At 43.3% G+C, this 15836-nt stretch overlaps 1 protein-coding gene across 4 annotated transcripts in view; it reads right to left on the reverse strand.

Annotated features, from left to right (window-relative positions):
- ANXA6 (annexin A6) overlaps positions 1–14924 on the reverse strand; it is a 67094-nt gene extending 52170 nt beyond the window's left edge. For 2 of the 4 annotated variants that reach the window (XM_061617405.1, XM_061617401.1), the window contains exons 1-2: positions 10980–11310; positions 2712–2767 (exon numbers count right to left, since the gene is read on the reverse strand). In XM_061617405.1, coding sequence (XP_061473389.1) covers positions 2712–2729 — 18 coding nt within the window. In that variant the 5' untranslated portion in view covers positions 2730–2767; positions 10980–11310. The other 2 variants (XM_061617403.1, XM_061617402.1) reach the window with 2 other exon arrangements.
- Between the last annotated feature and the right edge of the window lie 912 nt (positions 14925–15836).

A 15836-nucleotide genomic window follows, 5' to 3' on the forward strand; every position in this document is an offset into this window, starting at 1 on the left:
TTGTTTTTGGATTTTCTTTTTAGTGTACATTTTGCAAAGTGTTGCTCTACTACTGATTGCAGGTGTTCCTACCACTCACCATATGCTCAGAGGCACATGTTATCAACTTCTTCTAAGCTATATAGGAAGTGGATTGGACTGTGAAAGACCAACCCAAATTGTGTTTGCATTTTGACAAATTTGTAAGACACTACAATATCTCAGAGAGGAGGTCAGGTCTCCTGCTTCCCTGGTGCATTCACTATAGCTGCCCAGTTTCCCTGCTTTTTAATGTTTGATAGAAATATCTGTTGGCTATAGGTACGTTCTTAAACCGCAAAGGGTTTTTTTTGCCTATTAATGAATTTCTCTTCTTTTTAATCCAGGAGATAAGAAATGGGATCCTGTGCAAGTTTGCTGAGAATGGATTGATCATTTGCATGCTTACTGAGTTCAATGGGATTTACTCCCCTGCAGTCATGCTTAGGATAGGTGAAAGTGACCACAGGGGAGGAGGAGAAGAGGGAGGGAGGGCTGGAGTGGGCAGGAGAGGAAGAAGAAGGAAGAGGGGAGGGGAAGAAGGGAGGAGGAAGGGAGAAAAGTGGGGAAGGAGAGTGGGGGAAGGAGAAGAGAGGAAAGGCAGGTCTGATCATTTGCATGCTTTTTGAGTTCAAAGGGATTTACTCCTGTGCAATAATGCTTAAATCCTTAAAAATCCTTAAAAACCTTGTTTTTCACTTTGAACTCTCGATTGTCTCTGATTGTTTTGTGTATCACCATTAAAACTTCAGAGTTGTTAAGCAAGCATTTCTGAGTTCAAGTTTTGTACAGTTTTGTTATGAAATGAGCTTATGGGAAGCAACAGAATGGCATGGGGGGTATTTTCAATTTAACATTGCGAAATGCAAAAAATCCATGCTGGCTGTTATAATTATTATTTAAAAGGAGGACCATTCTGTTTCCCCAGAATAAGGCCCCATCTGCTATCTGAAACGCATCCATTATAATACTTAACATTTGTATAGCAGTTTTCAAGTGCTTCATGTAAGAATTGCAGCAAGATAATGAACAACCGCCCTATCAGGTTATTATACTCCATATTACAGACGGGAGGGGACCTGAGACAGAGAGAGGGAGGCTTGGAGAAGACCTTCTAGTGCAGGTGTTCTTAACCTGTGGCCCATGGACTCCTAGGAGGTCCATGGACGGGCTTCAAGGAGTCTATGAACTGGGTGCAACTCCCCTCAATTTCCAATGAAATAAAATTAATTGTATGCAAATTTTTGTGTATGTGTTTATGTGCATTTTTCTGGAGACGGGGTCCATACCTTGCATCAGATTCTCAAAGGGTTCCATAACCAAAAAAGGTTAAGAACATTTGAACTGGGGCACTTGCCATTTCCCAGCCCTGTCTTTTTCCCTTAGACACTACATATACCAGATCCACCAGGTGGAGGAAAGCAGAGGCCTCGTGAAAATTCTTGGGCCTAGAAACTCTAGGTCAGGGCTGTGGAGCCTTTTTCAGCTTGAGGGCCACTTTCCCTTGCAGGTACCCTTTGAAGCCAAGGACCACATGGTCAGTGGTAGGTGGGGCCAGAGGCAAACGTGAGTAGACCCAACACACACACACACACACACACACACACACACACACACACACACACACACACACACACACACACACACACACACACACACACACACACACACACACACACACACACACACACACACACACACACACACACACACACACACACACACACACACACACACACACACACACACACACACACACACACACACACACACACACACACACACACACACACACACACACACACACACACACACACACACACACACACACACACACACACACACACACACACACACACACACGGCATTATCTGAGTTCAAGGACACATTTTAGACAGGCAAAAACTCTTGGGGTATGAAGTAGTGCCAGTGAAGGGTGTGGCTGGAGAGTTTCGAGGGCCAGATACAAAGGCCTGGAGGGCAATATTTGGCTCCTGGAACCTGAGATTCCCCACCATTGCTCTAAGGGTGGTAGCCAATGCTAGTCCTAATCGAGTAGACCATTCAAGTTAATAGCCACGACTAATTTAGCTACATTGATCTCAGGTCTGTAGGACTTAGTTGAATACAACCCTAGGCTTCCAAGAAAAAGTAGTGCACTCAGGAAAACAAGGCCCCAGCTCAACTTTCAGAATGCCCCTTGATCAAGACACCCTTGCAGCTGAATATCCCAATATTCCATATTTGCTATGGAAGCCTGAGCTACATCCTCTTCAATGACTGAACGAATAGAGCCTCTCTCTCTCCTTTTCCATTTCTTTTTCTGTTTTCCCCCCAATCCTCTTTGCTCTTTAGACTCTACAGTGCAGACATTTCATTCTGAAGTCTCTAATATACATCTGTTTTGTGTTTAGATCCAATGCTGGCTGCAAGAGAAAAGAATGTAAACTGTGCTCAAGGTCTAACTCTCACAAAAAGCCACAGATGCCAGGAGAAAGGCTTCTTCTCTCATGATATTAAATGTTAGCGTAGTCTCACTCATTAGGAAATACTGCAAGATTAGAAGCAAGAGATTCCCACCTAGACTATCACAACTGAGGTGCAACTGTCAGTATGGTGGTTAATACCAACCCTCAGTGTCTTAAGCGAGCAAGCTTCTAGAATACCAGCTACAGGAGTTAAAATTGCCTTACCTTTCCTTTGGTTGACATGACTTCTGGGTCAGTATTAATGAAAGAGCTGGAAGATGCTGCAGAACAGAAGAAAAAGGAAATATATTAACCAGGTTATCCTTGAATTTTATAATAGTCCTGAACGTCAGCACGCTCCTAATAGGAAATGCAGGAAGCTGCCTTACTGTGTATCAGACCAACACTGATACTGACCGGCAGGACCTCCCTATGAGTTCAGAAGTGATCTCTCCCAGCCCTACCTAAAGATGCCAGGGATTGAACCTGGGGCCTTTTGCATGCAAACCATGTTCTCTACTACTGAACCATGCCGATTCATTCCCACTTGGATACTATGGGCCCCATACAAATAGGAGCATGTTACATTGCCTCAGACACCTGCATTCTTTTTATTTATTTATTATTAGATTTCTATCCCACCCTTTCTCCCTGTAGGAGCCCAGGGCAACATATGCTTACAGGCAACTGCTTCCAGCTTACCTATGGGTGCAGAGAAACATGGGTTCCTCACTATGCACTTCTCCAGTGCTTGGATAAAACTCCAATGGATCAACTCAAATAAAGCACCACCATTGCTGCTTTGCATTTCTAGTAATAGAAGCCATCTAGTCACATATACCCATCTACAGGATATGTTCCCTGACTAGGAACCAACCTGCAGGAAATGAAGATACCTGTCATGTAGTAGTGTAGGAACAGAGCCTAGCCTCCCTCCATACTCAATAACTCTCCCTCTCGGAAGGCTAGGAGGAGTTCACAAGTGTTCACTTCCATTTTGTTTAACTGCAACTGTCATCTGAACTTGGAAAAGCTGTTAAGTTAATCTTAACTATGGTAGGCAAAGCTTTTTCATGAAGCTCACTTGTTTTCACTAACCATAGTTAAACTTAACCACAGTTTAGGGTCTGGATGACATACTAAACTGAGGTTTATCTAAAATGGGTCTAGAAGCTTCCAATCTTTTCCTCGCAGCCACACCAGAGGAGGAGAGAGGAGGGGGAATGCATGCACCCAGGAGGCGGCTGTAATGCATAAATCATGGTTTAGTGCTATGGCTGAATGCAGCTATTGTGGGCATAACCTAAACCCATTCCATTAAGTCTCAAAAACAATTAATTCGGTGCAATCTTATGGCTAATCCACTACCCTGCCATAAAAGGTATTTGTGAAGATGGCTGAGAATCCAAGGATACATCAACACGATCAGGCATTTGTCCAAAAATATTTTCATGTGTGCTGTAGTCACATAAGGCTTTTTTTATATATGCAAGTATGTCTTGCAAGAACCAAAACAGGAGTATCCTCAGGTGATGTTCCTATTGAAAAACTCACACTTTGGGGTAAAATGGAAATGGACTGCCTTCAAGTCGATTCTGACTTATGGCAACCCTATGAATAGGGTTTTCATGGTAAGCAGTATTCAGAGGTGGTTTACCATTGCCTTCCTCTGAGGCTCAGAGGCTGTGACTGGCCCAAGGTCACCAGTGAGCTTCATGGCTGTGTGGGGATTCAAATCCTGGTCTCCCAGGCTGTAGTCCAACACTCTAACCACTACACCACACTGGCTCTCATTTAAGTTTATATAGGGTAAGTTAAATATAGGGTATATTTAAGTTTATGTACAACAGTAGCTGGCCCATATTGTATCACCCCCCTGTCTTCTTGCAAGATTGCCCTTGGGCAGAGTTTGGCGAGTATCACAACTCTCCGTCACTGCCTTGAGGAGGAAGGCCCACATTGTAAAGATTGCGAGCACAGTTCAGATCTCCAATGAGTGGGCCTTTCCAGCTAGTAAAAATGTATGGCAGCTCCTTGCAGACAGCTCATCACTGCACTGCGGTCTGTCTACTGGGCTGAGATCCAATAAGAAAGTAACTCTTTAATAATCAGCAAGCATGCTACAGAGTAACTAAAGTAAGACAAAGGAGTCCAGAGCTGTTTCAGACATTATGTTTTAACATGTGCTCTTAAAACATTTCATACACACATAAAAACGTAGTGTGGGCACGCAACGAAATGTGCATATACCACAGCATGCATCATACAAGTACATACCACGAAGCCCAGACAGGTCACAGATCACAAACTCATTTACATTCTCTTTCCACTGTGGCACCTGGGTAATGGGATGCCTTCTCTCAAAGGCCTGGCTGGTGTTGACACTGGCTACATTTTGCACCAAATTAAAACCTAGCTTTCTCCTCAAGCATTTTGTGCCATGTTGAAGGTAGCTCAGTATTTGACCTGCTTGTGACATTTGTTAGTAAGGACTATATATGCTGAATGTAACAATTATAGATTATTATGTCCAATGATTAGGATTAGAATATAAACAACTCAGAAATATAATAAACAATCATTCCTTTCCATTGGTTGTGCTGACTTGGAGGACAGTAGCTGGAGTCCCAAGAAGATCTGGATGACCACAGGTTCCCCATTCCCGTTGCAAAGTAAAATATTCTTGAAAAAGAGGTCTGGATCAGACACATAACATTAACGTGAAGCCAAATACGAATGAGGGTAATACCACCTGCCTTCCCTTTGGCTTCGGATTATGCAGCCAAAGGGGGCGGAGGGGAATGGTATCAATCAAGAATGTGGACACTCCCACAGCAACACTGCCAGGGATGCCATTTCTCCCCAACCCTAGTTGAAGGCCACATCCATTAAGATCTTTGCCGCCCTGGGCTCCTACTGGGAGGAAGGGTGGGATATAAATCAAATAAATAAATAAATAAATAAATAAATAAATAAATAAATAAGATCTCTGTGTTATCACTGGTACTAATACTCCATCATCTGTCTTGGTCCAACCTCCAAAAGCTGGAAAATGTCCAAGAAAGATCAGTTTGAACAGGAACACATCAGGAATGCTGATGACCTTGAAGCTAGATCAGGGGTAGGGAACCTTTTTTGGCCTGAGGGACACATTGCCTTGCGGGCAAAGCAATGGATGCAACTCTTACCTTTCTATCACAGGTTACATTTCAGCTATGCAAAAATGCAGCCCACCCACCTCTTCACCCTTGTTCCAAGTAAGCAAGAAGCACTGTCACATATTTCAAGGACATATTCCAGCCATGCAAAAGTACTCAGGGACAGCCTGGAGAGGGGCCTGAAGTTGCTCACCCCCAGAGTAGGTGAACAGAGAAGCACCAAGACAAGAAGGAACTTGAAAGGCAGCAACTGCCACACACATCCGTGGCAAAGTAGAAATGCTTGTAGAAAGAGGTATCCATACAATAGTTTAGCCCAGAACAAAAACTATTTTGTGCCTTAGTGTTTCTGGGCACTGTTCTATTGCTCTGACTAGAATCTCAGTGATTATTATACAGCCACAAGAGTGGCTGTATACTATAGCAAGCATGGATGTTTCACATTCCACAATGTTAAATTGAAAATACCCCCCATGCCATTCTGAAACCCACCGAAAAGCAGAACTCTGTCAATAAAATGGTGCCCAACGCCCAAAAAGCACAGTAAAAGCAAAACAAGTGCTGTATGAGTGGGGCCTTACTCTAATTGAAAGCCGCCGTATTAGTGCAATGCCGAAAAGCAGGCCACCCAAAAGCGGAGCCCTACTGTATACATTTACTTGGGAGTAATGACCATTGACCCCCTCTGCAATTCATTGGTGCTTAGTCCTCCTGAGTAATTATACAGCCATGAGAGTGGCTGTATACTATAGTCAGCATGAATTTTTTGCATTCCGCAATATTAAATCAAAAATACCCCCATGCAATTCTGATGCTTCCCATAAGTCCTGAACTCAGAAACGCTTGCTTAACAGCACTCTAAATTTTCATGGTGATACACAAAACAGAGAGTATCAAGAGTTCAAAGTGTAAAAAAAAAAGAGAGAGAAAAGAGACCCCTTTTGGACTTTTTTCTGTCAGAGTTCTCATAATCAGCTGAAATTCATCAAAAATCAGCCATGTTCACAGAGTACCTGTAATCCTGTTACTGACCTTTCCCCACAGCCTTGCCTGGCTGATTTTTAATTAATTTAAGAAATTTTGCATTGAACTGAATGATAACGTTGGGCATGCTCAGTAAGAACCAACTGTCAGTGTTCCAAAAGCCAGACTCACAGCTACTGGGCTTGCCTAATCAGGGGGCCACACCCACACCAGACTTTGATTTCACATCAGACAGCCATGGCTTCCCTCAGAGAATCCTGGGAAGTGTTTGTGAAGGGTGTTGAGAGGAGACTCCTATTCTCCTGACAGAGCTCCAGTGGCCAGAGTGGTTTAACAGTCAGCCACTCTGATTGAAGGTCTGTGAGGGGAACAGGGAATCAGGAGTGTCTCAGTTTGCACAAGATAAAACAGTGGGAGGTGAAATATATTCTAGCAAAATTCAAGGTGTGCTCTATGTTTAATTGACCATGGCCACCTTGCCTTAAATGAAGTGGTTTAGACATAGCAGGCTGAAAACATGCATCTTGGGCAGGCTAGGTTTGTTTTTTCCAACAGCTAGAGTCATTCCTGAAGGACCAACATATTGTAATCAGTCTGATATTACATCAAACTGCCGTTTCAGATTCAACTGTTAATGCACCCAAAATAGAAAGAGCATAACCTCCAATTTGAAACAGAAAAGGCTGTCTTCACCATCATATGACACTGACCAATAAAAAGGCTTTGCAATTAATAAAAATAAATTTGACACAGGCTTCTAGGATGAATAATGAGAGAAATAAAATGTTATAGATTAGATTCTCTGTAGAAACATTAGTAACACAGGAATGAAGCAAAGTAAGAAGAACCCCAACAAACATACAAAAATGTAATTCTCCATCTTTGGAGATGGCGGTTGTTGCCACCACTCACCATATGCTCAGAGGCACATGTTACCAAATTCTTCCAAGCTATATAAGAAGTGGATTGGTCTGTGAAAGACCAACCCAAATTGTGTTTGCATTTTGACCAATTTGTAGGACTGTACAATATCTCAGACAGGAGATCAGGTTTCCTGCTTCCCTGGTGCATTCACTATAGCTGCGGAATTTCCCTGCTTTTTAAAGTTTGATAGAAATATCTGTGGGCTATAGGTACATTCTTCAACTGCAAGGTTTTTTGCCTATTAGTGAATGATAGCAACAATTCAGTGTGGTGTGCATGCAGGCTGCTCTGTTTCCTGTCCCCACGTCTACCAGCTCACATCCTGTATATATAACATTTTGGGTGCATCATGTGTGAAGTTTCTAGACTTTGAAAGTTTGCTTTGATCCTGCCTTGAATATGGTATTTCAGCATCCTGGGGATGGGAATCTCATCCCAAGAACCTACATTTAGAGAAAAATGCATAGAATAACACAGGAATTAATGCTGGCAAGCATATCTTGATATCTAATGACCCTAAAGAAAGAACAAGTGATGGGTACACGGGTCTTAGTCCAGACATACTGTACTAAGACAAAATAAGAAGGTCTGGCCAGTGCCAGACCCCAGGTCCATACAATACTAAATTTCAAAGGGATGGTAGGGTGGTCCCCCCCCCCATCTCTGAGGATAGTGTCAATTTTTCTCCAATAGCTTTTAAAACACATATAGACCAAGGCATTTATAACCAGGTGACTTCAGTTACCTAAAAGCAAACACAGGCTATTGAATGGAAAACTGATGAAACAGAGTACAATAAGCAGCAAAGTTTCATTCTGCGATACATCTAAGGGTAGCGTGTAAGAGGAAATTCCATTCACACAGATACTCAGATTGCCCAAGAAAATCAGCTCAACAGAGCTGATACTGTCCCTGAATCCACACTGCTGCCAGATGGACCTCTGCAGGTGGCAACACAATCAGAACGCCTCACTAGCTAGCCTCAATGACTGAGCAGGGTGAAATAGGAGAAGGTGTTCCTTACAGAAGGTTCCAAATTGCTTAGGACTTTGTAAGTCAGTACAACAACCTTAAACATGGCCCTGTAGCATATTGGCAGCCAAGGCAGCTTTTTAAAGAGAATTGCTCATTACTTGTGCACAAGATGATGTTCCAGTTAGAAGCCTAGCTGCAATATTCTCCAATAGCCGAAGCTGCTGCACCAGCTATAAGGGTAGCCCCACATAGAGTGCATTACAGTAGGGTCCCACTTTACAGCGCTTCGCTTTACGGTGCTTCGCTAATACGGCGGTCTCAATTAGACACAATTAGACTAAAGCCCCACTCATACGGCGCTTGTCCTGCTTTTACAGTGGTTTTCGGGCGTTGCACACCATTCTATTCAATGAGTTCTGCTTTTCGGCGGTTTTTGCTTTTCAGCAGGCATCCGGAACGTAACCCGCCGTATGAGTGGGGCCCTACTGTACAGTTATCTAATCCTGAGATTACCAAAGCATGGATCACAGTGGCAAGGCTATACCTCCATCCAGGAATGGTCAGAGATAGCAAACCAAGAGAAGCTAGAATAAGGTTAGAGAAGACCTAATCACAATTATGTTGTAGGAGCTTAAATGGCAGTTTTGAAACCTGGTAAATGATTTACTCAAGTGAGTGAATGAGACTGCAATGCATCCATGTCCCTGGATAGAAAAGGGAATGAGCAAATAGCCCATTAACATTTTGAGAACTGTTAGAATCTGCTTTACAGAAACTGCAAGTAAGCTTTTGTCTATTCTCTTCTTTAGTGCCTTCCCAAGAACTGTCTTGCTTTCTCCACTCTTGAGAATGAAAGGATTGGCTGTAAAGGCAGTTTGTTCATGTTTCTAACCCTTCTCCAAAGCAAATATAAATCTGAATTTTTAGATACAGTACATGTTCTCCATGAATGCAGAATAGCAGAGTCTGGCAGAGGATGAACTATGAGTTATTTTTAAACATTGTAGGTGGTATGTTATGAAGACAGTTATAAAGCATTTAACACTAACAATGTAGCCTGAAAAGGTTTAAATTTCCAATTTAAACCAACAGCTTATCAGCATGGTCCTAAATATGTCTATTCAGAAGTGAGCCATGCTGAGTTCAAGGGGGTTTACTCCCAGATATGCAAGAACAGAATTGTAGCCTAAAATTCATTCCTGGAACAATACAGCAGAGGCAGGCCCCACTCAGTCCAAAGGAAATCAAAGCATTTAACAAAGCTGGGCAGATCTCATCTTACAAATATAAATGCCTTCTTTTAAAGCCCCAGTCACCAACATAGTAAAAATACTTAAAAGTCTCAAAAACAGTAAAATCCTATACATGTTTACTCAAAAGTAAGATCCACAATAGGGCTTATTCCCTTGTGTATCAAGTGCATAATTGCCTTCAGAGCTGAAGAAACCTTAAAATCAAGACATGAAATTGACTAAACATAAAATATTTTAAATGCCAAGGTTTGTTTTCATTTGATTTTTTAAGGCAGAACTCTTTCCCCTTAAATCGCCAGTACTCTCTTTGCTCAGGAGCATTCAACTAAAATTACATTATAAAACACAAAAATTCCCCTGCCTAAAGAAGGCCCCAAGTGTTTTAATGCGCTTGGAAGGACAAGAAAATTTATTTTCAAATGCTAGTACAGCCAGAAAATAGTAGCTTTCTAGCCTCCTACAACTTAGTTACCACTAAAACATAAATTGTGTATGAAGCTTTACTAAGTAGCAGTAATAATGACTGCCTAAAGGCATATTGTATGGATTAAGGCAGACAAAAATACATCCCTCCAGAATGGAATTTGGTAAGAGTTTAAACAGACATCCAACACTGTATGCCAACATGCTTCATTTTTGCGAGGGCGGGGGAACCTAAGTTGTTAACGAAAAAAGATTCTTACATTGATTTCGTACCATTTTCGTTCTCTAGGTCCATATAGTCAAAATTCCAGATAAACTTTTGCCTTACAAATACAGATTAGTAGCACTATTACAGTTTTAGCCAGGGTGTGCTGCTCAGTTCACAGCTTCTGTTCCTATACTGCATAAATCTGAGTAAAAGTAAAATAAATTAAATCCAAGAAGAAGAAAAACACTAGGGCAACTCAATTCAAGATTGGTATCCTTGGCTATTTGCCCGAGCCACACCTACCGGCTCCTACAAACACAATGAAAACGCAAATAAGCTAACTAGTGTGGAGTTTGGATCATGCGGGTTTGCTTTAAAATCAAGAAGCCACCGTTGGAAAGAAAATACAGAAAGTCACTCTATGGGCAAATGGGGGGGGGAGGAGGAAGGACACAATTTTGCAACTGCTAAAAATGCCCTGATCTTTTTAGGATGCCAATATATCCCCCCCAGTCCTTTTCCACTAACGTAGAGAGGCCCACATTTCTTGCCACCGTTATAAACTTACTTTACAGAACGAAGGCCTTTTCTTCTAGAGCCGTTGGAAAGAGTATCTCTCTCCTGCAAGACAGCCCGGCAAACACTCGATACGGCAAAGGCTGACCTCGATGCAATGCAGCTGTTTCCCTTCCCTTCCCTGCCTCTCCTCGGCTCTGCTAGAGTAGCAACGTCACACGCTCCAGAGCCTTCCAATCCCAGCTTGCCCTTGGCAGCACCCTCGTTGACCCCCTCAGGTGGGAGACAGAGTGACACTCGCTGCAGAGAAGTCCCTGGTTAACACGCCTGCAGGGGGACGCCCAAAATGGCACATCAGAAAGGCGAAATGGCTTGCATATCAGACTGCATTTATATTCAACCATGCTGGGATGGGATCCCCTTGCTTGAAAGCTTTTGAAAGCGAGGGAGGGAAGTTGGCCCTCTGTCAGGGATGGGTAAATGTACACTTACACAGTCCTATTGAATTTGGCTGGATTTCCTTCCGAAAAAAAACTGCAGAGGATCAGACACAGCAGGAGCTAGGCAAACTAGAGGGCCCACTCTGCATGGGCATTTATTTTTATTTTTTTTAAGTTGCTAAGAAGGTTTTCAAGAACTGAACAGAGTGGTTCAGACAGATGATATTGGAGGCTGCTGATTCACAGGGTCGCCATAAGTTGTAATTGACTTGAAGGCACATAACAACAACAACGTTTTCTACTTTGCAGTTTTGCACCTGCAGATGCCTTCACGCAGTTTGAAAATTGCTGAGAGTCTTGGCACACCACTTCCTGTTGGCAATTGTAATGTGCTGTGCTAGATATAGTAGGATTTCTTATTGTGCTGTATGGCTTCTTATTTATTGTCTTACAGTTTGAATTCTATGGGTGTTCTAAAGGACGTGAAAGGACGGTCCCAAGTCAGTAGGTGCTAAAGCAAATAATCTTCCTTTCCACACTTAAGATGTTGGCAGTCCCATATATGATGTTGGCAGTCCCAGTAATCATGATCAGGGCTAGTACCAACACTTGTCATCCTTGGGCAGCTGAGTCTACTCTAGCCACCATCTTAATTCCCATAATAAGAGCATAAGAACAGCCTGCTGGATCAGGCCAATGGAATGGCCCATTTAGTCCAGCATCCTCTTGTCACAGTAGGGAACCAGATGCCTATGGGGCACCCACAAGAACATAAGCACAAGAACACTCTCTCCTCCTGCAGTTTCCAGAAACTGGTATTCAGAAGCATACAGCCTCCAACAGCAGAGACAGAACATAGCCATCATGGTTAGTAGCCACTGATAGCCTTATCCTCCACAAATCTGTCTAAACATCTTTTAAAACAATCCAAGTTGGCAGGCCATCGTTGCGTCTTGTGGGAGCGAATTCCACCACTTAACTATGTGTCATGTGAAGAAATACTCTTCCCCTGCCCCCAATGTAGCACCACTGTGGTACACTGAAGGAAATTTCAATGGTGGCCAGACTCAGCTGCCTAGTGCTGTGCAGAACACCGCTGCTGCTATCAACAGCATTGGCAAGGGTGATAGGATGAGGCCACAGCTCAGTGGAAGAGCATCTGCTTTGCATGCGGAGGGTCCTTGGTTCAATCCCCACTGGCATATCCAGGTAGGGCTGGCCACGTCCTCTGGCTGAAACTCTGGAAAGCCACTTCCAGTGTAGGCCATAGTGAGCTAGATGGAACAAGAGTCCGATTCAGTATAAGGCAGCTTCCTAGTTTGCCCAGGGGCCTCTCATATCTGGACCATAACAATAGCAGGGGGCAGGAACAGTTTCCCAGGAACACAGGAGAAAAGGAGCAGAAGAGCACAAGAGGGTCACACAGCTGACAACAAGAGCAACTGCCATAAAACATCAACTTCAGACCATATATGGCACAAAGAGAGATCTTTCCTTGTCCCTGCTCAGTGAGATCTCAGGCAACTTTGCCTGGGGAGGGGAGAGTATTTCAAAGCCTAATGATGATTTTTTAAAAATCTGCCGCAGCATATGCGTCTTGGTTGTAGTCTTGTTTTCCGAACGCCCTCTCAGTGCCTACGGCAGCCATTTCATGCTCTTAGTAGCTGCTTGGTAACTGACATAAGCAGCTCCTCACTAAGCTTTTCAGAGTAGCTTTTATTCAACCAAGTGAACATGTCCTGGCAAGGGTGATGATAACCTCATGAGGGGCTTCCTCCAGGCACCAAAATGCGGAACAGAAAATTCAAGCAGGTCTGTGTCAAGATGACATATTGTAGGCACCATTTGCCTTCGCTTTGCATAGTGTCATTTTTCATAGCAGCAGCTGCATCACAAGCTGTTGCCAGAGATCACCCAAAAAGAGACTTCCAGGCACGCTCATGACCCCCCCCAGCTGCCTAGACTTGCTCCAAAGGGGTTCGGAGACATGATTCCATTGCAATTCCTCTAGGTATTTCAAAGAAGTCTCCTTAAAAGATATGATTATGCAGTAATGCCTCAGTTAACAAATCTTCCAGAAACAAAGCTCCTTTTAAGGAAGGCTTTTTAACCAGATTTGCTTTGCTGTGGATAAACTTTCAAGCCTGTGCCTTTGCTGTAAGGTGAAGTTGACCAGCCTGCCTCTTTGCTTTACTACCAATAAACTGATAAGACCCTACCTTTGCTTTGCTAGGGCGAAACTGACAAGCCTGTGTGTTTGCTTTACATTAAAGAGATATCTTGCTTTCTCCCAGGGCAGGGAAGGGAAGGATCTAATAGGATTCAGAGGAGGAGGAAGAGGAAGAGGAGTGGGTGGGTGCCAGCTAGGCACCCTTTGAAGCCCCTCTTGAAGCTGCCCCCACCATCTATGGTGGGTGTAGGAACCTGTCCCTATTCTTTTCATGTTAATCCTACCTCTGGTACCAAAGTTTCTGTTAAAGTAATGTCTAGGAGCACATCTACTTTGTTAACTGAGGTATTACTGTATTGATATTCTTTTTACTTTATGCTACTTAGGGAGCCAATATATACATTTTACAACAGTGTATGAGAGCCAGGGAGTCTGATCCTATGCATAATTCACTAATAGGCAAAAAACCTTGCAGTTTAAGAACGTATCTATAGCCAAATGTTATTTCTATCAAAATTTAAAAAGCAGGGAAATTCCGCAGCTATGGTGAATACACCAGGGAAGCAGGAGACCTGACCTCCTGTCTGAGATATTGTACTGCCCTACAAATTGGTCAAAATGTAAACACAATTTGGGTTGGTTTTTCACAGTCCAATCCATTTCCTGTGTAGCTTGGAAGAATTTGGTAACGTGCCTCTGAGCATATGGTGAGTGGTGGCAACAACTGCCATCTCCAAAGATGGTGAATTACATTTTTGTATGTTTGTTGGTGTTCTTCTTACTTTGCCTCTTTTCTGTGTTACTACTGTTTCTACAGAGAATCTAACCTAGAAAATTATATTTCTCTCATTATTCATCCTAGAAATCTGTTCAAATTGATTTTTATTAATTTCAAAGCCTTTTTATTGGTCAATGTCATATGATGAAGAAGATAGCCTTTTGTGTTTCAAACTGGAGCTTATGCTCTATTTCTATTTTGGGTGCATTAACAGTTGAATCTGAAACTGCAGTTTGATGTAAAATCAGACTGATTACAACATGTTGCTACTTAAGCAATGACTCTAGCTGTTGGAAAAAACAAACTTGCCCTGCCCAAGATGCATGCTTTCGGCCTGCTATGCTTAAAATACTCTACTTCAGGAAAAGCTGGCATTGTTAATTAAAAACATAGAACTCACCTAAAATTTTGCTGGAATATATTTCACCTCCCACTGTTTTATCTTGTGCAAACTGAGATGCTCCTCATGTCCATTGGAAACTATTTTGCAGAACAGTCAGTGCCATTATTCCACAGGGCCAGGGCAAGCCCTGAGGAAGGTGAGAGAAACCCAGCAGAACCTACACTGTGCTGCTGTGGCCTCCTGCACAACTCCATTTGCAGGCTTCCTCAGGTGTCAACTGCCACTCCCTGCAAGGCCTTGGTTGCCAGCTGAAGCTAGTTGGGGCTAACGAGGGACAGAACAACTGCCACGCCCAAAGCAAAGCAGTCAGTTCTGGAACTCTCTTTTGTCTATAAGAACTGACATGGAAGTGCTGTTGAGAGTTTTACTAAGACAGCAAGTGAAGTTACATAAACTGCTGGGGGCAGGAGAGAGAGGGGAGGTGGGAATTTGGTTTGCTATTGGGAACTACATAAGAGAGTTTTATTCATTTGTTTAACTTTTCTTAAAAAACAAAATTTCAGCGTCACGCTCCTTTCAATATGTGTCGGGGTAGGAGTAGTCGGGGGCCTGCCATTGAGGTAATATTGGGCAGGGGACGTAATAGCGGTGGGAGGCAGACTGGTCGTTACCGGGGAAGGAATACAATACACCTTCATGCTTGCATCCCTTCTGGTCCCCCTTCCAACCCTTGGGACACTAGTAGCTATGCTGGGAACTCCCTGGATCTTACTGTCCTGCTGATGAATGCAAGGACAGTGACTAATAAAACCACTTTAATTCAGGATTTAATCCTGGATGAATGCGCTGACCTTGCTTGTGTTACTGAAACCTGGCTAAATGATCAGAGGGGAGTAGGACTTTCCCAGCTCTGCCCACCAGCTTTTGTGGCACTCCAGCAGCCTAGATCCAGGGGACAGGAAGGTGGGGTCACAATTGTCTGCAGGGAATCTATCTCCCCTGTCAGGTACCCTGTCCCTAACACCTCCAGCTTTGAGTGTGTGTGCCTGGCATTGGGTCAGGGAGACACAGTGGGGATTCTGTTGGTGTACCATCCACCCCACTGCCCAACAGTCTCCCTCCCTGAACTGGTGGAGCTGGTCTTGGCATTGGTGTTGAGGTTCCCCAGGCTGATTGTC

The sequence above is a fragment of the Rhineura floridana genome, chromosome 3, assembly GCF_030035675.1.
Source record: "Rhineura floridana isolate rRhiFlo1 chromosome 3, rRhiFlo1.hap2, whole genome shotgun sequence".
In the NCBI taxonomy this organism is placed as follows: Eukaryota; Metazoa; Chordata; class Lepidosauria; order Squamata; family Rhineuridae; genus Rhineura; species Rhineura floridana.